General features: G+C 36.8%; 1 protein-coding gene across 1 annotated transcript in view; it reads left to right on the plus strand.

Annotated features, from left to right (window-relative positions):
• ELMO3 (engulfment and cell motility 3) overlaps nucleotides 1-25,733 on the plus strand; it is a 1,057,243-nt gene that overhangs the window by 199,587 nt on the left and 831,923 nt on the right. The window contains exon 2 of the mRNA XM_044081425.1: nucleotides 3,071-3,212. Within this exon, the coding sequence (XP_043937360.1) occupies nucleotides 3,135-3,212 (78 nt within the window). The 5' untranslated portion in view covers nucleotides 3,071-3,134. The remainder of the gene's footprint in view (nucleotides 1-3,070; nucleotides 3,213-25,733) is intronic.

The following is a 25,733-nucleotide window of genomic DNA, read 5'->3' on the forward strand; positions in this document are numbered from 1 at the left end:
CTCCTAGTAAAAAAAATAGCAGTGGACTAGAATCAGCAATTGCAAATCATTCCCAGTCAAACTGTTGTCTGACAGCATAAGCCACTATATGGCACAGTCAGCTGTAAGCATTGGTGAACGAAGGCTGTAAGTTCAACAGAGAGTAAGCTGAAGACTGAAGATAAAGCACAAGATTCAAGGAATTACTCTGCGGTCTAGCACTTCAGCAAGTAGAAGAAATAGATTAAGAATGGCAGCATCTCAAAGTAGCATGTGGAAGACTGCAGAGCAGGTATGTGGCAGAGCCAGGTATGGAAATAAGGTACATAAGGAAATCTGATGGTGGAATGCAGAAGTCAAGGAAGTCATCAAAAGAAAGAAGTAATATAGGAAAAAGTGGGAGATAGAAAAGACCGACCAGGCTAAGAAGGACTACTGGTTGGCTAACAAAGACGCCGAAAAAGGAGTTACAGTAGCAAAGAATAGGGCATCGGAGGCACTCTACCAGCTTCTAGAAAGTGACTCAGTAAGTGGCACAAAGAAACTATATCAGGTTGGAAGGCAAAGCCAGAAAGATAAAGAAGATAGTCAGACACTTCATAAGGGATGTCAACAACAACCTGCTCACCAGCATACAGCAAATCAAAGGCAGATGGAAGGAGTATTTTCAACAGTTTCTTAATAAAGAAAACCTCACAGAGGCTGCAGTGACACATCCTATGCTGAAAGAAGAGGAGAATTCCACCCTAGAAAAGTAAGAACAGCACTAAGGAAAATGAAGTCAGTGAAAGCAGCAGGCTCAGATGAGGTCACAGCAGGTAAAATCAAGATTTTGGGTGAGATAGGGGAGAAATGGCTCCTGAGGGTACTCATAGCAATGTGTAGAGAAAACATATCACAGATGACTGGAGAATAAGCATTCTAGTACCAGTGTATAAGAACAAAGGGGACATCCACAACTGTAGGCAGTACAGAGGTATCAGACTCCTGTCACACTGTATGAAAGTTCTGGAAAGGGTGACTGATAAACTAATACGCAGAATAGTATAAAGTAAGATGGAAGAAGAGCAGTCAGATTCAGATCAGGATTTAGTACAACTGACCTAATGTTTGCAGTGAGACAGATAGTTGAGAAGAAGCTAGACATGAGGAAAGAGTCCGACTGGGCATTCCTAGACTTGGAGAAAACATACGAGAATGTCCCAAGAAAGCTGATTCAGGCAGTCTTGTAGTGGTTCAAAGTCCCAGAAACATTGATATAATTAGTGCAGGCTATTTACAAGGACCTAATGACTCAAGCACAGTGTTCAGTCTCACAGAGGGGTTGCCAGTAGGAGTGGGTGTGTATCAGGGTTCAGCTTTGAGCCCACTGCTGCTCATACAGGTGTTATACTACATCAGCATGGGACAGATCAACAAAACTGCTGAATGTAGGCAATGTGGCATTGCAGGCAGACTGAGCAAGAGCTTCAGCAAGTGAGAGGGGGAATTGAAATGCAAAACTGAAGGCACATGGGATGAAACTAAGCACAGATAAGACAGTTGTAATCACAGCAACTGGGGGAAACCAGAAGAAGGTGAGAATTGAGATAGAAGGCAAAATAGTGGAGCAGGTTAAAAGCTTCACCTATCTGTGAGGGGTGGTTGAGGAGAAAGGAAATCTGAATGATGATGTCAAAGCTAGAATCAGAAGGGCTGAAGCCAACTGGCACAGACTGTCAGGGGTAGTGTGTGACAGAAGAATGCCAAAGAAGCAAAAAAGTAAGCTATACAAAGCAGTGGTATGACCAGTACTACTGTATGGTACACAAACCTGGGCAGTAAAGGCTGAGGAAGCTAAAGGTGATGGAGATGAACTGCCTGAGACAGGTGGTAGGATGCACACTCTGGGACAGACGAAGAAATGAGGACATCCGAGTAGAAGCCTAAGTAGCTCCAACTGTAGAGAAAGTCAAGGAGAGCAGATTATGGTCATTCAGGCACATGTGCAGAAATGTAGAAGACAGTCTGGTGAAAAGATTTGGGACAGAAAGAAGGCAAGAGGAAATGATGTTACCCAGGAAAGAAATGGCTGGATTGTATGAGAGAAGACCTGTGGCAGTCAGGCATGACTGTGGAAGAAGGCAGGAGAGTGGCGTTGAATCAAGAGAGGTGGTGACAGTTGACAAGATACCCCAACCTCATGTAGAAAGTGGGAAAAAGGGAGGTTTATGATGATGATGATTGCTCATGCTGAAGATCCTCCTGCCACTTGTAACACTGATGTCTCCCCCACCATAATACATCCATTGGTAAGGCAAAACACCAAAAAGCCAATCTACACTGCATTGCTGCAGTTAATAAACCATTTGAGTTTAGTTTGGAACCCAGACTGTATGATCACATCTTTGAACTGCTGCTTCACAAACTGTAAACTGGGCTTGTCACGAACAAGCTGTTTCCTGTAGTCAGTGGTATATGGTTTGAGTCCTTCCACCTCCATTTACCTACTGTGTGACTCCAAGCAAGTCACATGACTACAAAGAGCTCTTGAGCATCACCCCTGAAGGATACTTGTGTCTGGTGAGCTTACCTGGTTAACAAATGTATGCAATAAATAAAACTGGGGCTGTCTCCTAGTTCTTGGTTAATCCATTTAATGTAGCAGTACAGACATGACAGACTGCAATCTCTGACCAGTTTCAGACATTCGGTAGGTCACTGCACAGTCACAGAATACCTGAGAAGAAAGTAAGTCATTACAGAAGAGTGGATGGCCAGGATGGCAAAGAATGGTGGAGCACAAACCGAGGTTAAATGATGTCATAGCTGTTAACTGTAGTGGGTTTGTCCAGTGCATCCTGGGGCTGTTGTTGTACTTCTTTGTCGCTTCTTTTTCTAGACTTGAGGAAGACGTGCGGAGTTGTCTACTAAACCTGCATATTAGATAGTGTAGCACTGTGTTTGCTGTGCTTGCATAATGAAGTAGTTTTCATTTATGTTTCAGTAATTATAGTCCAAGTCTCAATTTACTGTTTGCACAAAGTCCATGTGACATAGGATTGTGTTGCCAATGTCTTTGAAACTGAAGAAAACCTTCTGTGTTTTTCAGACAGCATGTCTCTGGTATGACCATCAGGAAGGCAGTGTAACTGTAACATCTTTTGGTTGACAGTATGCCACCGCCCAAGGACATTGTGAAGGTCGCCATTCAGAAGCCAGGGGCTTATCCTCAGCTGATTGATCTTGATCAGGTAAGCTCTGATCTTATGTATAATATATTATCTTATGTTCTGTCCAGTAACACTAGGAACAGTGAGTATGCTTTTTCTCCTGGAGGTCTCTATTTTAATCTGAAATAGGAGAAGCAGTGGCGCCTAAGGAGGAAAATAAGGAATGTTACCTAGACAGTAACTTCCAAGAAGACTGGAGGGTATGAATCCTTCTGATTTGCTTTAAAAGTACTGCTAGCATTTCAGGGAGACAGAGGTAGTTGGTGAAGGTACTTTTGGTATTTTAGACTGAAAATAAAGCACTTCACATGGAATTTGGTGAAGGGGTAGGAAGGAATGCAGACAGCAGTTTGGACCACTTGTAGGATGGTATAAGTAAACGCGAAATGTCATCAGCAGGGGACCATGAAATCTTTTGACCCCTGTGCCCTTTCTTTCTGTATCTATTTATTTGTCTTTGTTTACTGGGAAAGCCCAAATAGGCAAAGTCCATGTTCAGTGAAGGCCTGGGGAGAAAAGATCCAGCAGCTACTTATAAGGTATTCATGGCAAAACAATTATTTTTTTCAAAGATACATAACATAGATGATTCTTAAGACATTTAGATACAGATAGGTGATTGTGCTACAGTGAAACTATGCAAAGATATAACAGGTATTTCTTCTATTGTAATGTTATAAGTGATATTCCATTCCAGGTGTAAAAGATTTAGTTTGCAAACAGCTCATGTGAAAAAGATTTTTAACAAGTACACATTAGATATGACACATAGTTAAGGTGGGTTACTGTGCTAAGAATAAGTACAACTGAGGTAAGTGAGTGTGAAACAGTTTGTTGTAGATAGTAGTTAATAGTTGTAGATGGTGGTTAAGGTAAAAGAGGGAGAATATTGCATAACTGATGAGTCAAGGATGGTGAGGGTGAGAATATTTGTGTACGTACTGACATAGAACCTAGTTTTAAGAAAGTGATGGAGAATATTTGTAGAAGATGGATAAAGTGGGAAGATCATAAAGAAACTGAAATATAAAGTGGGGATTAAGATAAGAAGGTAATTGAGGAGGAGTAGTAGAAAGGAATGTTGTGAAGAAGGGCTTAGAGATTATAAAGAGATAGGGGGTATAAGCTGACAAAGGAAAGTAGAGTCGCACATTTGAGGAGCACAACCACGTGTAGTTTAAGTGTTGTTTTAGTAAGGGCTTGAAGGCAGAAAGTTTCATGATCTGTTTTAAGTATGTTGCAATGGTGTTCCATAGTTTAGATAGGCAATGGCAATATAGTGAGTGACCTGCAGAGTTAGACATTTTTGTGATTACTGAGTTTATTGGTTAAGCAAAGATCCTTATCTGGAGATTAGTGCTGCAGGGTATCTTTTAGTGCTGGCTGTTTGTCTGGTGCATGTATAAGATTGTGTGCAGTAAAAAGTTGTGAGCATGTTAAGGCGGGGTAGCTCAACTCAATTTAGTTGTTTCAGGGTCCTGCAGTGGTGTCCTGTATGTAAGGTTTGCAGCAAATTTGACTCTTTTATTGTAACAGGTGGTCAGTTTAGCTTTAAATGTAGTATGTAGGTTTGTAAAATTAGGTGAGGCATGTCGTAGGATGGAAGAAAGTAGGTAGATGCTAGTGTTTGCCTTCCATCATGTCAGGTAGAGTTTGTTTCTATAGAGAGAGAACAGAGTTTCTTGTGTCTTTTTTTTATCTAACAATATAATTTGGTCAAATTTTAAGTTATTGTCAATTAGAAAGTTTTGTTGGGGGTTATAGTTTCAGTTTTTGTGTTGTTGGATGAGGATATTTCTAAAGATTGTTTAATTTCATGATTAGTAAGGAGAGAAGACCATCAGTTTTGTTTGTTTTTAGGATTTAAAAGTAGATTTGCAAGCCAAGTTTTAATAGCAATGAAAGAATTTTTGTGATATCCTGAAGTATTGGTAGGGAAGGGTCTGCAAATATAAGGACTGAGTCATCAGCATATTGAGCTTTGCTAGCAAGGTGGGTGGCACTATGTAGTTTGTTTATAAAAAAAGTTATATAAGAAAGGGCCTAATATTGATCCCTGTGGGTCGTTGACAAGTTACTGGTAGGAGGAGGAGACATTTTGCTTCCATTTGACAGCTTGCTGCCTATCAAGTCAGATAGCTATAGAAACATGAATGAAAGAGCTGGGTAAGACCAAGAAAAGTACATTAATATCTTGATGGGAATGTGGTGTCAAATGTTTTAGTTAAATCTAAGAACAGTGAAGATACCAGGTTGCTGTCATTCCTATATTGGGTTATGATATTGGTGAAGTTGTACAGCAGCGGTAGTACTATGGTGAGGTCTGAAACCACCTTGTGTTTTGGAGAAGAATGTACTGCGAGTGGATGTATTTTTCTAGTATTTTTGACAGATGAGACAGGGACAGGATGATGGATGATGGAGGGTGGAGAGAGAGAGGTGAATTTTTGTTATTATTATTAATTAGAGACAGTACTATGTGCATAAAGTGGGAGATGAAATTAGATGGTATTGAGTAAGTGGTGTTAGAAGTAGAAGGAGAGGGTGTGGCAGTTTGGTGAGAATGCAGAAGTTTGTTTAGTGATGACCCAAAACGTCTTGTATTTTTTGGTGTTTAAATTGGAGTTTGGTATAACAGGTTTGCTTATTCATTCTAATGCAGCCTTTAGCAAGATTTCTGAGATGCCTAAATGTGTGAAATATGTTTTGTGTCTGCTTTTATGCCAGTATTTCCTGGCTTTGTCTTTATGAAGCACAGTGTTTCTAGTTTCTTTAGTTAGCTATGCTGCAGGGTTTGATTTTTGACACTTTTTATTTATATAGGGGCAGACTGTTAAGGATATTTATAAATATCTAATTAAAGTGTACAATGGTGGCATCAATATTTTAATATGTTCCAGTTAAATTGGGCTAGAGTATTGATATAAGCAGAAGCATAGCTGGCCCAACCAGCACCCTGTGCTAGTACTGTGAACCACTACACCCGCCTCAGCTCATCAAGTGAGGAGGAAAAAAAACCCCACTTTTATTACAGATGCATAACACACCCCTCTACCTCCTGCCCAGCCATTCAGGTTCCGTTTCTGTGCTCTGCCCCCAACCCTCCTCCAAAGCATTCAAACATGAGAACTGTAGCACTCCACATGAAGTCTAAACTACAACAACTGGCTTGCTACATTTTAAAAGTGTAAAAAAAGCTTTTTTTTTTTTTAAATAAACCCTGAGCACTGCTTCATGTATGAGAGATGGGCACTCAAAATGCCAAGTGGAGAAAAGGCAAAAAAAAAAAAAAAAAAAAGAGACAGAAAACTGGGGAAGAGCTAATCTTAAAAAAATCGCTCTTCTCCTCAAAATTTCTTTTTGGGGGGACAAGCCCCCCTGAACTCCTCCCATGGGGGTACAAGTCACCCACACTCTCTGAACTTATATGTACCAACACCAAGATCTCCATACCTAGGAGAAAAGGGAATATTCCAAGAAATGGCATCTTAGACTTAATATATTTAAGTCCATTCTTTCGGCCATTAGGTCTCCATGTTTTAGGACTAGCCGTAGTGTGTCCCGACATTTCATATGGTTACCATATATATGTGTGTATACAAATATATATATATATATATATATATATATATATATATATATATATATATATATATATATGAGATACACAGAGACTTTTTATTGTTGATTTTGAGAAGTGATATTAGGAGTTCCTCATTGTAGGGGAAGGCTTTATTTCTAACCAGTTTTTGTCAATAATGGCAACACCACCAGCGCACTTGTTTTTCCTTGTGAGTCCTGAGTATATTAAATCCAGGATGGATGATTTCCGTATCTAATACTTCTTTATTTCACCAGGTTTCAGTAGTAGCTAGTATATCAGGAAGCAAGAAGCCATTTACATTTTAACTTAACTAACCTGGAAGGCCCTTTACTTCAGCAAGCAGTCTGTTTATAGCTGTTGCTGAATCAATAGTATGGAAACACAAAGTCAAACAGGTTTGCTTTCGGTTACTGAAAGCAAAGATCAAGGACCTAGAAGGAAGGAGTAACTGTTTAGACAGTGTAATCTAATGGTCATGTAAATGGACAGTAATCAATTAGGTCAGTGGTCCTTAGAGTTTAAGGACTAGCACAGAGGAGGAAATATTTAACTACTTTATTTTAATACACAGTGATTCTGTTCATATTAAACTTGCTTTCATTGCACAGCAGCAAATAATCCCAGTAGGCTGCTGTTCACAGGTACTGCATTTGCATAGAGCCAGTTCTCAGTGGAGCAATATGCAGCAGAGCTCCTGTTGTTTGAGTAACAGGACACAATTTCCGTAAAATACCATCTTTGTTCAATGCTGTTGAGTTTGCAACAGAACATGCCACACAGAGATATATATGGGTAATACACTGCACGTAAGACTGCATTACACAGGAATCTGAAACAAGACAGAGTGTGCCACACAGAGTTACATACATTTAATACTTTGCAGGTGAGACAGCATTACACAGGAATGTGAAACAAGAGAACATGCCTCACAGAGTTACTTACATGTAATACTCTGTAGGTGGAACAGTGTTACACAGGAATGTGAAGCAACAGAGCAATACCATACAGAGATACGAGTGTGTAATACATTGCTGTAAGACAGCATTACATGGGAATCTGAAACAAGATAGAGTGATATACACAGGTACATGTATAATGCACTGCAGGTGGGACAGCATTACACAGGAGTCTGAAACAACAGAATGTACCACTCAGAGGATTATACATGAATACACTGCAGATAAGATATTATTGCACAGGAATCTGAAACAGCAAAGCATGACACACAGACGTAAACAGGTGTAATGCACTGCAGCTAGGATAGTATTATACAGAAATGTGAGAAAGCTGTCCCAATTAGTAATTACAGGTCCCCTTACAACTCTCACTCTTGCAGATTTCTCCTGTGCTAGAATATCATTAAGATTACAAAAATCTGTAAATTTAACTCTAAGGATGGTATGTGCAGAAGCTGTATGGTAATTTATTAAAACAAATATATAAATACACCACACACGAGCTTTCAGAATTAAATTCATCTTCAAGTGTTTAAAACAGAACATGTTAGTGCATCATATTAAATAACTGCTTGAGTCAGCAATTCAAGTCAGATGACCATTTCAGTTATGTTAATGTCAATACAATGTGATGAGAACTTCCATGATGTCTGCACACTGTTCAGCAGCTTAACTTCAGCTCTCCCATTGTGGAAACAGAAACTGAGAAACACCAGAAGTGATACTGTAAAATTCAGTTACTGGCTAGTACGTGTACTGCCAGGATGCATACAAAGAAGAAAATGAGAGCCTAAAAGAAAACTAACTAGAAAATGTGAAAAAAATACTTACTGGGAAGAAACCTGCAGTTGTTCAATAAAAAGAAGTTCATGCTCCAGCTTTGGTGCAAGACATGGCTTCCAGTAATCTAGAGGTAGAAGATGGAAATGAACAGGAAGAGGACCACCAACATGGAAATTAGTGAGTAAATGTGAGATTGCAAAACATCAGTTGCATTTATGAAATATGACCGTATAAGAATAAATGTAAACAGTGATGGAGAATGGAGTGTTATGGAGAACTGTAAAGCATTTGCCTGACTTCATGTAATTAATGTTTGGATGGACTCTGAGGGTTGGGAGGGGGAAGCAGAAGGAAAAAAGGTAACTTTAATTAAAACATGTTCTTTTCTATGAACCTTTTCACAATGTAAATTGTATATTTTAAAGTACTTTGTGTTGCTCTTGTATGTGATAAAGTTGTTAAAGTAAACAGATGCCTTTTTTCTTTCTTCCCCTTCTCTTTCATTCTTCTTTTTTGGTATTAAGAAATGTAGGCATTACTGTGCAAAAAGAAAAGAAAAGCTAGACAAAAGCATGTTTAAGTTAGTAGGGTGCAGCCTTGTTATTGAGGTGGGGAATGGGGGTAAAATACATAATAAAATATGTAGAGCAGATATGTATTTCTCTTTCTTTTACATAGGTGAATTTCTGGATTAAGACCCTTGGCGTAATGTACTAACAAATTTTAAGTGGAGACAAGTAAATATGGGAACAACAAATATAATGAAAAGTTTTCTTTTAGCAGTAAATGTTTCATTTCAGCTTGTTTATCAGGCTGCAACAAATGACTACATTTTTCTTTCTTCTGTTACATTTTCATGGAGGCAAGATGATAATAGGACAGTAAAAGACAGAACAATGGTTTCTTCAAGACTGAAAGTTAATCATTTCTGAAAGTTTGCAAGTAGTTGTCACATCTGGGCAGGGAGAATAAAGAAAAAAAATCGAACAGACAGCAATTTATATAAGTGAAAGCACAGACAGTAACATACTTTTTAACATGGATAACCTTAATTTCAAGTTAATTAGGACCCACATTAGCAGCTGTCTATTTGGTAGAAATGTTCCTATTAGAAGGGTTACACTTCATTATTTGATGATGTACATAGTTTTGTATGTTTCCATTAATCTGACCAAGTTTTGGAGGTGTGTTTGGTATTTTGATTGAGGGTTTTTATTAAAATAAAAAGTCTTGTAAAATGTGACATAACTTCCAATTCTGATAAGAAAAAAGTGTTTAAAGGATTAACCTGTATGGGTGTATGTATCATAAAAAGTGGAAATAGACATTTTAAAAAGCTGCTGTATATAATAAGTGGGAATGCTGACTTCATACCAAAATACCAAAACTTTCCATATTATCTTGGCATTGAATGATCTTACAGGTATAGATAAAAAGAAAAATAATTCTTAATTATATTAAGAAATGCAGAGTGCAAATAACAATGCTACAGGAGACACATTTGGAGAGAACTGCACATGTGAATTTGATAAAGAAAGGATTTCAAGATGGATATTCTGTAGAATATCAGGAAAAAAGGAAAAGAGAAGTGCTTATATTCATTCCTAGAGGAGCTCCAGTAGTGATAGAAGAGGGAAAAAAGATAATGATGGCAGCTTTGTAGTAGTGAGGGGCTACTGGCAAGGGATGAGAATTATGCTAGCATGTATTTATTTTCCACCTAGAACTGTTGTTTTGGAGCTTAAAAATTTGGGAGAAATAATCAGCTGTCAGCAGGGGAATATTACTTATAAGTGGCGACTGGAATTTTGTTTGTAAAAATAAGGATGTATCTGGAGCCCTGTAAGTGAATCTATAACAAAAAAGGGTAGATTTCTGAATAAATTTATGAAAATATTTGGTATGAAAGATGTGAAATCAGTAATAGGAACTTGGAGGTATTTAGTATGCCCCAAAGTACAACTGGGCTAGACTTGACAGAAATTGTATTTCACAGGAACATGTACATTTAATTGAGAACTTTAATACGCATCCAATAACTATTTTAGATCATGCACCGATAATTACTAAGATAAAAACGCAGGGTAATGAAGTAAAGGTGAGACACTGATGCTTCCCAACTACCTGTTAAAAAGAGGAATTTAAGAAATGGGTAGTGGAAAATATCTCTGAGTTAATAGGGAAGGTACTCCAGAAATTATAGCTCGTGAGTGAGGTAAAATGAAAGTGGAGTTTAAAAATTGGCTAGAAATAAAAGAAAAATATATCTGGTTAAGAAGTAAAAATAATTATTTAAAGGGACTTACAAAGGTTAAAGTATTACAAAATAAGATGAATCTCACAGAACAAGAACAGGCTCAAATGCAGAGTACTAAAGACAAAATAAGGTAGTGTCTGGGTAATATGCATGAGCTTAGAAAGATTGCTGTTAAAAAAAACATTTTTATAATAACTCTGAAACTTAAAAAGTTTTGGCACAATGACTTAAGCAAAAGAAAGTAGAGAGGGTCATTGCCAAACTTAGGGAGCCTATAACAGGAAAATAACAAGAGATCCTGTAGTGGTATTAGAGACATTTCAGAAATTTTATGATGATGTATGTAACACAGAGAAGTGAGTTAAACAAGAAAAAGCACAAATGGAAATATTTATGGAAGACTTAACTATGCCAAGGTTAGAGTTAGATGAGGCTTACTGATTAACAGTTAAGACAGGAGGAGATGAGATAAAAATGGTGATGTATAACCAATCTGCAGGAAAGGCTCCAGGAATATAGTTGGTATTCTGATGGAAGTTTGGAAGCTAGGAGGTAAGAAAGTAATAAAGGTCTGAAAGGTTTTTAACAGTATTTTAAAAGGAGAGGAGGCACCAACATCCTGGAAAAATGCTGTTAATATCTAAAGACAGTGATCCAGCTTCATATAGGCCCATTTCATTCTAAGCCATGATTATAAAGTGTTTGTGTCTATAATGGCTAAAAGAATGGCAAAGGTGATGCCAAAATTAATAGACGTGGACCAATGTGGTTTTATGAAGGGAAGGAAAACATTTGACAGCATTAATAAAACAATGTTGATCCAGAGGGAAGCAAAATGTAAGAAAAATACAGCTGTCATTGGTCAGTCTTGATGCAGAGAAAGCATTTCAGAGAGTATCCTGAGATTTTATGAGTAGGGCAATGGAAGGATTTGCATTTCCTGATACAATAATAAGGTTAATTAGAAGGATATATGAAGGATCAGAGAAAAAAAAATGAACGTGGGAGGGTTCCTCTCTGACAATCTGAGTATAAACATTGGAACCAGGCAGGTGTGTCCTCTTTCACCTTTGTTATTTGCACTATGTTTACAACCACTGATAAAGTAAGTAAGGAACTCAGAAGTACAATGATATAATTGGTATGATGATCAAGAAAAGTTGGCTTTATTTACACATTATATTATTTTGTACCTGATGAAACCTAAAGGACATCTCAGTGTTGTGGAATATTCTGAGACAGTTCTGTTTTATTTATTTATTTTTTCGGGATATAAAATTACTGAAGGTAAAAAAGGCTATAGCTATAAACTATGTACCCACATATAAATTGGTTCAGCAATACCAATATTTATGGGGACATGATAAAATGAAGTATTTAGGAGTATGGATTAAAAAGGATTCCATTATGGCAGCAAAGGATATGTGTGGAAGAAACTAAACAAAGATAATGCAAAGACTGAGAAACTGAAAGCTCTTGCCTATGGATATGGATAGTAAGATACCAGCAGTAAAAATGTTTTTAGTCCCTTTAGTTTTATACACAGGTCAAACATACTTTTATCAACCAGAGGAGAGGTTGTGCCCTACTTCATGTCATTAATATTTAGAAAAATACTCTGGAGAGGGGAAGAGGAGAGATATAGTTAACTGTAAGTAAAAATAACTTTTTTTCCTTAATAATATTACTTAAGTGGTGCATGATTTTCTCTACATGTTATAAAGTCATTTTTTTCAGTTATTTTTAAGCATAAAGGGGATACTAATATAAATATGTGCTTCGGTTTATTCTTTTTGTTTCTTTCTCCCTTTTCTCTCATTCTCATTTTTCAGTTTTAAGAAATGTAGGCAATTTTGTGTCTTTCGGCTTTTCCCAGTTAGGGGTCGCCACAGCGGAACTCCGGTCCGTTAATGATTGGTAGTTGATTTTTACATACTGAGTTACCAGCCCTGATGCACAACCTTCAACGAAGGTACAACCATTCATGCATGTCTCCATGCAGAAGACGCTCTAGCTGAGAATCAAACCGGAGAGCGTCTTACTGTGAGGCGACAACGCTACCGCAGCACCACCACAGTGCAATGTAAAAAAAAAGATCTGGTTAAAAGAGCATGACATAATAGCTGGGGTAAGGCCATTAGCTTTATGTTGAAACAAGTTTTAACAGAAAGCAAGTAAATGAAAAAGAATATTGAATATTATAAGGTCTTTTTTTCTAGTAAATAGTCCTGTATCTGGTTCCCATGTCACTGACACTTTGATAAAGAGAAATGGTTTGGAGAAAATGTTTTCTGAAAGCATTCAAGTGTTTTCTCAGCTGGGAGAGCTATAAAGATAAGGCAATACCAGAAAAAAATTAATAGAATCACAGGCTCTACCACTCATGTTAGCATGGATAATCTTTCTTTCTGTTTATCTTGAGTCTGTGTGTGGCTGTCAGTTTGGAACTTTTGTTCCTATTAAGGGGTAAAACTTCAATATTTGAAGATGCATATAGTTTTGTGTGTTATTAAGATAGAGGTTTTAGGGGAGTATTGTGTGTGTGTGTGTGTGTGTGTGTGTGTGTGTGTGTGTGTGTGTGTGTGTGTGTGTGTGTGTGTGTGTGTGTGTGTGTGTGTGTGTGTGTGTGTGTCCATTGCAGGTGTGCATGTGTGCGTGTGTGTGTGTGTGTTTATTTGAGGGTTTTCAATAACACAAAAAGTTCTGCAAGATGTGACAGGCTCAAATGGACATGACAAGAAACAACTGTATAAAAGATTAACCTGCAAAACAGTGCATGGATGTAACATAAACGCTGGAACTAGACATTTAACAAAAAAGCTGTTATACATAAAAGGTGGGAATAATAATCCCTCAAGAATATGATTCTTTCTTTAATGTCTTTAAACAACAACAGTCTCACAGATAAATACAAAAAAAGAAAGAGTAGTGAACTATATTAAAAAATGTAGAGTGCAAATAGCTATGCTACAGGGGACACACTTGGAAAGAACTGAACATGTGAATTTGATAAAGAAAGGTTTTCATGGAAGTTATTCAGCAGAATACCTGGGGCAAAGGAAGAGTAGAGTACTTATATTAATTGCAAGAGGAGCTCCAGTAGTAATAGTGGAGGAAAAAAGACAATAATGGTAGATTTGTAGTACTAAGGCGCTACTGGCAAGGGAGGAGGATTACACTGGCATGTATTTATATTCCACCAAAAACTGCTATAATGGAGCTAAAGAAAATTCTGTGAGAAAAAATCTGCTTTATTAAAGGAATATTACTTATAGGTAGGGACTGGAATTTGATTTGCAATAGTGAAGATGTGTCTGAGGGGCCCAGAAAGGGAAATATAACAAAGGAAAGTAGAGTTAGAAAGAAATTTATGAAAATATTTGGCTTGAAAGATGTGACTTCAGTACTAGGAATTTGGAGTGAATTTAAATATTATTCCCCAAGGTATAAAAACTGGGCTAGGCTAGACAGAATTTACATTTCACAGGAACATGTGTATTTACTTGAAGGTCTTGATACTCGCCCAATAACTATTTCAGATCATGCACCAATAATAACTAAAATAAAAACACAGGGTAATGAATTAAAAATGTGACACTGGCACTTTCCCACCTATGTGTTGAAAAGAGAGGAATTTAAGGAATGGGTAGTGGAGATTATATAAGAGCAATTAGAGAAGATAGAAACTTCATCTGAAAATATAGCTAGGGAGTGGGATAAAATTAAAGTGGAATTTAAAGAAAGGGTAGAAATAAAAGAAAGGGAAATATAGTTAAGAAGTAACAATAATTATTTAGAGGGACTGACAAATATTAAAGTATTGCAAAATAGGAGGAATCTTACAGAGCAAGAAGAGGAGCAACTGCAGAATGATAAACAGAAAATAAGGGATTATCTCGATAATATACATGAGTTTTTTGATAATATCGCTAGAGCACAAAAACTTTTAGCACAACGACTCAGGCAACAGAAAGTAGAAAGGGCTGTCACCAAGCTTAGGGACCCCATAACAAGGAAGATAACAAGGGATCTTGTAGACGTATTAGAAATATTTTGGAAATTCTGTGAAAGTCTGTTTAAAGCAGGGAAATATGGAAATCAAGAAAAGGTACAAATGGAAATGTTTATGGAAGAATTAACTATGCCAAGGTTAGAGACAGAAGAAGCTTAATTACTAACAGTAAGGATAGGAGGAGATGAGATAAAAATAGTGTTGTATAACCAATCTATAGGAAAGTCCCCAGGAATAGATGGTATTCCTGTGGAAGTTCGGAAGCTAGGAGGGAAGTAACTGATAAAGATCTGGAAGGTTTTGTTTAACAGTATTTTAAGAGGAGGAGAAGTACCAACATCATGGAAGAAAGTAGTAGTAGCTGTAATACCTAAAGATGAATGTCCACAACAGCCAAAGAAGAAATAAAGGCTCACAGTGGTAAAATAAACTGTAGAAAATGTAAATAAAAAACACACTGTTGCCACCATGACCAGCTGTATAACGTTTTTTAAAAATACAAATAAGTGCTTCCAAGCATTAGCTCTTCATCAGATCAAAAAACACATAAAACCAATCATATTTAAATATATGAATATCCAATAAAAATCAGTAACTGAACCTATGCCCCTTTAATAGGGGCTTTAAAGGCATGCAGACATTTAAACCAGGTGTGTGGTTAGATTGCAAATCAGCTATTCATTTTAACACTGCCAATTCAGTGTAATGTGTAATGTCCCCTCCTCTTATGCTTTCATGTTGGATTTGTAACACCATAAACTGAAACTTATGCCCTTTAGTAGTTTCAATTTGTTGATATAATGCATTATTCCTTAGACCAACCTAACATCACTCGTGTATATGTTGATGTTCTTCATCTCACATTGCTGCAGTCCTTACATATGGGTAGTCCGTCACCATAGACCCTTGGCTATATACCTCCTGTTGTGATGTTGTTCAAGATGTTTCTCCGAGGCTTCCCTTAATCAGAGATTCTGCCCCCCCTCGCCAGTTAAACCAGATAGGTATTTGGAGATGTGGGGTAAGAAAGTGCATACTTCTTAGCTATTTAGCTATGGGGGTTTTGCGGGCAGTGAATTCATACTAGCATCAGAAATGTCTCCTTACTACAAAACTAAAAAAAAAAGAGTGGCAGGAGTGGGCAGAGAGTAAAGAATATTGGAGGATTTGGTATGGTCTCTGAACAGGGTGGTCTTTTTCTTTTTGCAGTGGTTGCTACAGTTTTACAGGCTTCCTCCAGGGTTGGTGGTGGTTCAGTTCTTCGCCCTCAGAGGGCATCAGAGATTTGTCCGACTAGAGAAAAAAATAAATTTTGGATCCTTTTTAGTCTCTGTCTTTGTTTGTTTGGTCCTGTAGTGGAGTCGGGTCTTGGAGAAAGACAAGGACAGAAGAGCTAAGATGCAGACTGTTAAAGATTTTTGCAGGTGCAGCTCCAAAGTTTAGTAGGAATTGGCCTACTGGGGTGGGCGATCTTCTTCTTCTTTCTTCTTCTAGGGTAGATCTAGATGTGTAGGGGGGCAGAGAGCTCAGTACTTTCAGGCCTAGAACATGGAGTTCACCTGATCACTGGTAACTCTGGATGATCTCAAAGATCTTCATGTTGTTGTTCTCAGGCCAGTTGTTGGAGCCTGGATTTTTAGATGCTGGAAGGGTGTTCACAAAAAGGTGGCTCCAGTGATATAGCCTCTTCAGGTTAAGAGGAATACAAATTTATCCTTATTTGAAACTATGAGGGAAGCTTTTCAGTGAGTATCTCAAAATATGTACACAACACTGCCAAGATCTGACTGGATCATTCAAATAATACCTTGCATTCAAAGGAATTTCTGTGGGGGGCTCAGGAATGTCACCTAAACATAATGACAGGCTTCAATGAAAAACTCTAATGGAAAATGGGTTCACATGTGAACTTCCCAGACTTAACATTACATAACCTGAAGGGAGATGTTAGCACCTCAATTTGCATTGATGGCTTTTTCAAGGATTTACTTCACCCAGAGACAGTTGATTCAAACAGACAAAAACAACACAACTGTGTGGTGGTACATCAAGGCAAGGGGGAAAATATTAGTACCCTCTCTCTTAGGCAAAGCGATGATTTTGTGGGAGACTGCCTCAGTTTACACCTCAATCTCTTCAGCAGGGTTTCTACAGAGCACAGAACTCCTTAGCAGAGATGTGTGAGCAGACAGATAGTGGATGTACTTTGAAGGCCAGACAAGACAAGCCATCCATGATTCTAATAGCCCGGATTTGCCTCGACAGCACTGGTACCCACTGCTGAGAAGTTTAGTCTCAAGGCATTCATCAAAATCTCAGATCAGTCTCTGCATCTAACAGCCCAGCCTGGCATATTCTGTACAGGGAGGAGGAGGGTCTCAGCTTCCACAACATTGAAGTTATTTTGTTTGCCAGCCAGGAGGCTACAAGTACAAAAAGTTTATGCTGATAAATGGAGGAGGTTTTTTTGGGGGAGAGCAAAAGGACTTTGATGTTTAAAGCCTGATTTGTTTAAGTGTTTCTCAATATCTTACTGATTTATTAGACAAGGGTTTGTCTTTTCTTTCTATAAAGGTTCATGCTGCAGCCATTCCATTTCTGCTCACTGTGACCCTCCATTATTCTCTCTTCTATCCTTTGTTTACAATTTTTCTTAGAGGGGAAGAACATAAGACCCCCCGTAGAGCCTCCTACCCTGTTTGGGATCTCAATTTTGTGTTGGGAAAACTTACTTTACAACCTTCAAGAAGGGTTTCTTACAGGCCTTATGGCTGCTGAACCTTCTTAATTTCATAAGGATCTAATATCTTTAATATCTTATCCTACTTTTGCCTATTTTTATGCCTTTCTAGTGTTCTAGTGTGCCCTTGAACCAATTTATTCATTTGCCTATTTTTTATGCAAACCCCCAAAAATAAAGATTTTGCACAGTTTGGATATTCACAGGCAGTGCAGTTATTGTTTATTATTTGAGCAGAACTAAAGGGTCAGTGCAGTTTTGTGTCCTTTGTTTCCTTTTCTTCAGGGGAAACCTGTTTTCAAAAAAAACTATTTCTAAGTGATTGGTTTTTGTATTGCTTTCTGTTATATTCATCATGGTGGTGAGATTCCGGGCTGAATCAGGCCTCATTCCACTAGGCTGACATCTAAAAGAAAAAAGACTGAGGATGACGCCGGTCGTGCGCTTTTTTATACCTGACGCTCTGACATCAGTTTAGTAAGGACTGCAGCAATGTGGACCTACGAACATCTACATTTATGGTAGGTACAAAACTGTACATTTTAACATTCTGTTGGTTTTTCCAACACAGAAAGCTTGACACGATATGCACTTAGCTAGGTACATCACATTTCTTGTTCTACAATCTGCATACAACTTAGGTGTCTACTTTCTGCCAGATATTGGATGTAAGAAAGAATTAGTATCACTAATATACTGACATCCCTTACATCTCTTGCATGGGAACGTACCCATTTTTGTCCCCATTACATAGTTCATAACAGGATGAACATTCCTACACAAGATCTGTTTCAAATTCAAATTATTAGTGTATGCAAATCTCGGGTAGGGACCTACCACAACTTTTAATTTATCATCTGTGTGAAAAATATTCCAATTCCTTTTTATCACCTGAGAAATACTATTAATGTTACTGTTATAGATTAAGACCATCTTTACTTGTGAATTATTATCTGTATTCAAGTTGTTGGTATTAACCTCATTGTTTTTATTTTGTCCAAACCAAGGTGTACCTCTGTCCCTTCTCCATTCTTTTGTTTTAACTATAAACATTTATATATTCCTCTCTGGATAGCCATGACTAACAAACATATGGCACATTCCACTTAGTTCATGTTCATATATATTGTCCTCAGTACATAATCTTGAGATTCTTAAGCCCTGACCACTTACAACATTTCCAAAAATGTGTCTTGGATGTATAATATCGTAAGATAAAAGGTTGTTTCTCCAACATTTTTTTCTAAACACCCTCATTTGTACTTTCCTATGCACATTCTTATAGATATTTATATCTACAATGTCTTAAAAACTCAGTTGAGTAATTGACAGTAAATCTTAAAAAGTCTGTACTGTCTCCAAATAACAAACAAATGACAACAATTCTTCCACTGTGCCATCCCGTAAAATAAATGTGTCATCAACAAATCTATGATATACTTTAAAGCTTATTCTTCCATTGACAAGCATTGGACAAAACATACATGGCTTTCCATTGCACCAACACCAAGTTGGCATATGTGTTGGTGCATGCGGTGCCCATAGCAACACCAGCTTTTTGCCAATAACATTGGTCATAAAACATATATTATTTTCCAAAATTAATTCAAGAATGACACATCTGTGAAATTCTCTTTTTATCCATTGCTACATGTGACTGAATAAATTGTTTGATTGCTGTGATACCATAAAAATTAGGAATCATGGTAAATAAATTATTCACATCTAAAGTGACAAATAAATACTCTTTATGTATAATTTCAGAGTCATAAAAAACATATAGTGATCCTAAAAAAGATGAAATATCATTAATCACTGCTGGAGCTTATCATGACATTACTTTAAGTTTCTTCTCAACCCATATAGAGAGAAATTCCATAACCTAACCTCTACTTGAGACTATGGGGTCTATACGGAGGTTTAGAAACATCCTTGTGGAATTTTCGGTAAACCTTTCAGTACAGGTATGATTGAATGCTCTATTGCCACAAACTTATGAATCTCTTCAGATATAACATTGACTTTAACAAGCCATGTAACGTGTCTTGTACACGTATTATTGTTATTCACCTGTTTACAAGTTATACGTTGATAAGTGGCGTTGTCATCAAGCATTTTGTACATTTCATGCAAATAATTACTCTTATCCAAAATTACAACCCCCCCCCCCAATTCCAATCTGTCCCTTTCAAACTTTTTCCCCTTTCTACTCTTAATGTCATTGGAAATTTTATCCAAGTCAAAAAGGATTTTTTTCTTGTATTGCTCAACAAAATTTTCAAAAAGCAAATCGCTCATAATTGCACACTCCAACTCAGTCACTTCCTGAAACAGGACATCAGTGGCCATCTGATTGTGCTTAATAAGTAGCTCCAACAATTCACACCCCTGACGAACAAACAATTCTTGTAGACCTTTGTGTAATGGAGAATTGGGTACAAGACTTATAAGAAATTTCCAGCTCCTGACTTCCTTAGGCACCCTCTTAGCTTTCAAACTTCCCAAAAAGTAAACATTCTCAAGTTGTAAATTCCTGCATTTGAAAATCTTACTTTCAGACTCACTAAGAGACTGTTGCAGGGTGCCAAATTCTCTAGTGGAAACACCTTGAACGTTCCATTCTTGGTTAAGCCACGTAACCGCACTAATTCTTAAGGCAGCAGGTAATATGTTAGTGGCAGTTTCTACATTTAAAACATTCATATTAGAAGAAGAAGCACCAGTGTTACATACCCTTTGACCAGGGAGAATAGAGGAACACAAAAGATAATACAAAAACTGAGAAAATGGAAGCTGGAAGCTCTGTTATATGGATATCAATAGTAAGATACAAGCAGCTAAAATGTCTTTAGTCCATTTAGTCTTGTACACTGGTCAGGCATATTTTCATCAACCAGAAGAAAAGTTGTGGATAGCAATTAATAAAGAGCTGAAGGACTTTATCTGAGAGGAGAAGATAGCAAAAGTCAAGTGGGATAAGCTTATTCTTCCAATAGAACAGGACAGACTGGGATTATCCGATTTTAAGGGATATTTCAGAGCAACGCAGTTAAGGCTCCTATACATAGCACATGCAGAAAACTGTAATTCAAAGTGGAAAGACATGTTGAGGAAACAGGGCGGAAGCTCAAGTAACGAGGGGAAACTGGAATTTTGGATGCAGACCGTTAAGGCAACAGTAATCATACAGAATATTATATTCATAAAGTAGCATAAGATCTTTTAAGAACTAAGCCAACGCTGAAATGGAGAAAGGAGATTCTGCTAATAGGGATGACTGCAGTTAGGAATAGAGACAATAGGCAAGAAGGGGTGGGAATATATTGGATAAAACTGGCAAAGGAACCAAGGTATTGGAACCAAATAACTAGAGAGGGAAATGTAAGGTAATAGAATGGGAAGACGCCAAGAACTTATTTAGACTGCAGGCTAGAGATTGCCTTCTATATCAAGGACTGATATCAGTGTTTAGGGAAAGAGAAAGAAAGAGAGGGGGTCCTAAATGAAAGACCAGCACTGGTAGAATTTTCAGTAGAATCTAGAACAGAAGTTGCATTAAGAAGGGAGTAATTAGTAGATCATGTAAAATATTGCATGGTAACTATAAGAATCAATCAGAGGAGGTTAGGAAGGACTGGGAAAAGAGATTAGATAAGCAATTCATAAAGAAATAATAGGGGATATATGTATGTCTCCCAGATATGCAACAAAATCTAGAAGATTTACGATCTTTGCCTGGAAGTGCTTACGTAGGTATTTTTTTATACCGCAAGCAGACTTCAAAGAATTTTTCCTCAGGTAGACAGCAAATGTTGGAGGTGTGATGGGTAAGAAAGAGGTAACTGGGAACATATTTTCTGTGAGTGTAATGAGTAGGTAGACTTTAAAGATTCCTTGCAGATTTCTCTGTGGGAAATAATTTTTTTTTAGCTATGATACAGAACCAGAATTGCCTAGACATAGTAAGGCCTTGCTGAGTCTAATTATGATGGCTGCCAAAAAAGCAATTACTAGACAATGGAAACCAAAGTGTAAACCAACTTTACTAGATGTAGAGAAGATCATAATAGAGATGAAACAACTGGAAATGGGATCTTTAGAAAAGGGCAGGAGCAAATTACATAAAAAAAACAAATGGGAAATAATACATGCAGAGGAGGAATAAGGATTAAAAGAAGGAGTAATTTGATTGAGCTATGTAATGGCTGACTAACAATGACTGTATATGTTAAAAGTGACACATAATGTTTGCAGCTATAGTTGTGTTGGCATGGTGTGCAATGTTTGCAACCGATTGTGTTGTTATGGTTTATTTTCATTTATGTAAATGTAACATGGCCTATGTCATACATGATAATTTAATAAAGATGTTTCTTATTTTAAAAAATAGAGGAGAAGTTGTAGTTAGTAATTAATAAAGAGCTGATAGATTTTATTTGGAAGGGGAAGAGTCAAGTAGGGTAAGCTGATCCTCCCAGTAGAACAAGGAAGTTTAGAATTACCTGATTTGAAGGTACATTTTTAAAGCTATACAGTTAAGGTTCTTATACATAACACAAGCAGAAAGTTACTAGTCAAAGTGGAATAGCAGGGGAGTAATTCAAGGAATAAGGAAAGAATGGAATTTTCGACACAGGTCCTTAAGGAGAATAATAGTCATACAGAATACTATATTCATAAAGTAAGAGAAAGTATACAAAAAACTATGCCAGCACAGGAAGTGAGAAAGTAGATTCTGCTGATAAGGATGACCACAATTAGGGGTACAGAGAATATAGAAGAGGGGGCTGGAATTTACTGGATGAAGATGGCCCAGGAACCAATGTATTAAGAACAATAATTGGAGAAGGAAAGGTTATTTAAAATAGGAAGAGGCCAAGAAGACATTTGGATTACAGGCTTGTGATTATGTTCCCTATCAGGGATTGATGTCAGAGTACAGACAAAGGGAAAGGGATAGGGGAATTCTAAATGAAAATCTTGCACTGACTGGGTTTTTAATTGAGTCTAGAACAGAAGTTGCTGTTAAAAATGAATAATTAATAGTGCATATAATATATTCATAATAACTATAGGAATCAATCAGAGAAAAGTCAGAAAAAATTGGAAAGAGAGATTAGATATGCAATTCACAAAGAAACACTGGGAGGACATATGCATGGCTCCTAAATATGCAACACAATCTAGAAGATTTAAGATTTTTGCCTGGAAGTCTTTGCATAGATACTTTTATAGCTGTTTGAGGAGATGGGGAAGAAAGAGGTACTGGGAGTATATGCTCTGGGAGTTTAATGAGTTGGCAGACTTTAAAAATTTTCTACAGAGTACTCTGTTAGAAATATTGGGTGAGCAAATGAGTGTAATTAAGGAAATTATTTTTTGAGATGAAATACATGATCTGAATTATCTAAACATAATAAGGCCTTGCTAAGTTTAATTCTGGTGGCTGCCAAAAACATTTAAATAATTTTATTACTATTGATGCCTTAAATTATTTTACACACCTTATTCTCAGCTACCAGTGTGTTATGGTATTCCAAAATACATAAGAATATGGAGTGCCCTCCAATGGGGCCAGTTATCTCTGGAGGAGGTGGCTAACTTAGCTCATGCCATGGCACAATAGATGTGGACTTATTGTTTATTGTTGTACCAAATGATTTTGGAATTGAAGCACTAAGAAGTTATTTAAGTAGGAAATACACTTACATATCCTAGAAATAAATACTGTATGTGAACTTAGGCAACTTATATTGGAAAATAATATCTTTATTTTTAAACAAAGACAGGGAGTGCTGTGTACCCCAATAACCAATAGGTATAGGTATGGATACATAATTATAATGGAAGAAGCAATTTGTTTTAACAAATAATGTATTTTATGATAGATTATAGTTTTATAAGCACTTTGTTAATGCTATGTTTCAGGTGTGGAGTAGCACTGAAGTGCGGGTTTATGATTTTTTTTAATTATTTAAAAAGCATTAATACTTTTCTGAATTATAAAGTTAGTATCTCTGAGACACATGCATCATCTTTTTAGATGAGAGTTTAAATAGAATTGTGTCAAGAAGTATAGATACTACCATGCATAAAAAACTGACAGAAATACAGTTGTTCATAGAAATATCATGTATCCACAACATATATGTAGGAATGGGGGACAAAGGGAAACATGTAGACCTTCAAGATAAAAAAACGAGGAGAAATGGCAGAGCACCATTTAATAAGTGACTTAAAAGGCAAAGATATAGAACACCGACATTAAAAGCTGTAAGTGAAGAAGATGAAAAGAAAAGAAAAGAAATGGAGTAACCAGATCTATCTTCTGAGATACACAGTGATTACGTACTGTATCAGATAATGATTCTTATGCAAAAAAGGTTAATTCTGATTTATTGTAGTCATTCAGCAGCAGTGTATGGTATTCAGGAGAGGAAGTGGCATATTTTGCAATCATTAAATGATGTGAAACAAATTATAGGAAGTAAGCCACATATTTCTTATATAAAGTCATGTAATTTAAAACAAAAACTATGTTACAGGGAAATGGATTTGAAAAATAATGTTGAATATAGCCAGAAAAAGGGCAGAATTCTTTGTTGCAAGTATGACTTTTGTAAATGTATTTATAATGAAATGTGTTTATATATCCTGTAACCAAAAAGAAATATACGTTAGATGTGGATGCTGGCTGTAATTTGAAACATGTGGTTTACTTTGTAGTCTGTAAATCCAGTACAGCTTTCAATGCTGGGAAATCAAACAGGAAATTGAAAAAATAGGTGACCATGTGTTAGAGATAATGAGATCTGTCACAACAAATGCTGTATACAAGCACGTACTGAGAGTTGGAATATATATAATTTTGAAATTGCAGTTTTACATGTACAACAGGAAATTAATACGAGGTGATGACTAGTATATCTCAGTGTGTATATTGAACCTAGTCAGCCACTGTAGCTAGACAGCATGTGCATATAAATTACTGATCACATGTGAGATCAGGGCCATTTTGTGTAGTTAGTCAGTGCAAATGTAAGCTTGAATGGAGATGCACATGTGTGTAGTCACAAGTCTGAAGTAACAAGTCAGTCAGTAAGCATATGAAGTATGAAGTATATGTACAAGTTACAGCTGCTGATGTGTGTATGTATAATAAACGACTTGAACACATACCCAGCCTCAGTTTTTTCACTTGATTACATGAGACATGTAACACGGTGTGAGAATGGGATCCGAAGTTGAAGCAGCTCGCAAACCATGAGGCACACAGTTAGAAGTGGAGTAATATCCAGGAGTGAACTCTCATAAACAGGTCAGCGGTTATTCAAAGTTACTTAAATTCATTTCAATTGATTTTCTATCACCAAATATGTGGCATAACATTCAAAGTGTTCAGAATAATTTCAGAGATGTTCGAAATGGCCAAGATAGCAGCATAATATTTAAAGTGTTTGAAATAATGTCTGAAGTGTTTAAAATGTTCAAAAAGGCTAAAATGTCCAAATTTTTTCGCATTGTCCAACTTTTTCACAGTAAGTAAGACTTTTCAAAGTGTCCAAAGTGACTGGCGTATTCAAGGTATTTCACTGGTAAAGCAAAGCATTTTCGGAGAGGTTGTTTTACAATTGAGCTAAATAGTAAGTACCAGGTCTATATTTACGTTTAAAAGAACTTTGTTGTTATGGCAGAGGGATTTCGCAGATCTGAACTACTGGTGTTTGATAATAATATTGCTGAGAACTGGCGAGTATTTGAGCAAGAATATGATATTTTCATACAGGCAGCATTTTCTGATAAAGACGTATGTACAAGAGCATTTGTACTTCTCAATTTAGCTGGCTCAGAGGCCAATGAGTGGGAACGTTCATTTGTGTATGCACCTGCCTTGTATACAGGAGAGGGGGAGAACAGCCATACTGTGATACAGGCTGAAGTGCTGGAATACACTGAGTGTTTAAAATGTAAATTTTGAGAAATGTGTAACCCTCAAACAAGCATTACAATGGAAAGGCACATATTTTACAAAAGAAGTCAAAAGGCTGGTGAAACTATTGCAGCATATATTACCAACTTATGAAATAAAGCAAAAACATGCAACTTTGGTGATATATGAGATGAGTTTTTAAAAGACTATCTTGTATGTGATGTTAATAATGATGCAGTGAGAAAGATTTTGCTTTGAGA

The sequence above is a fragment of the Protopterus annectens genome, chromosome 8.part0 (genome assembly GCF_019279795.1).
Source record: "Protopterus annectens isolate FY-2018-M chromosome 8.part0, PAN1.0, whole genome shotgun sequence".
In the NCBI taxonomy this organism is placed as follows: Eukaryota; Metazoa; Chordata; order Ceratodontiformes; family Protopteridae; genus Protopterus; species Protopterus annectens.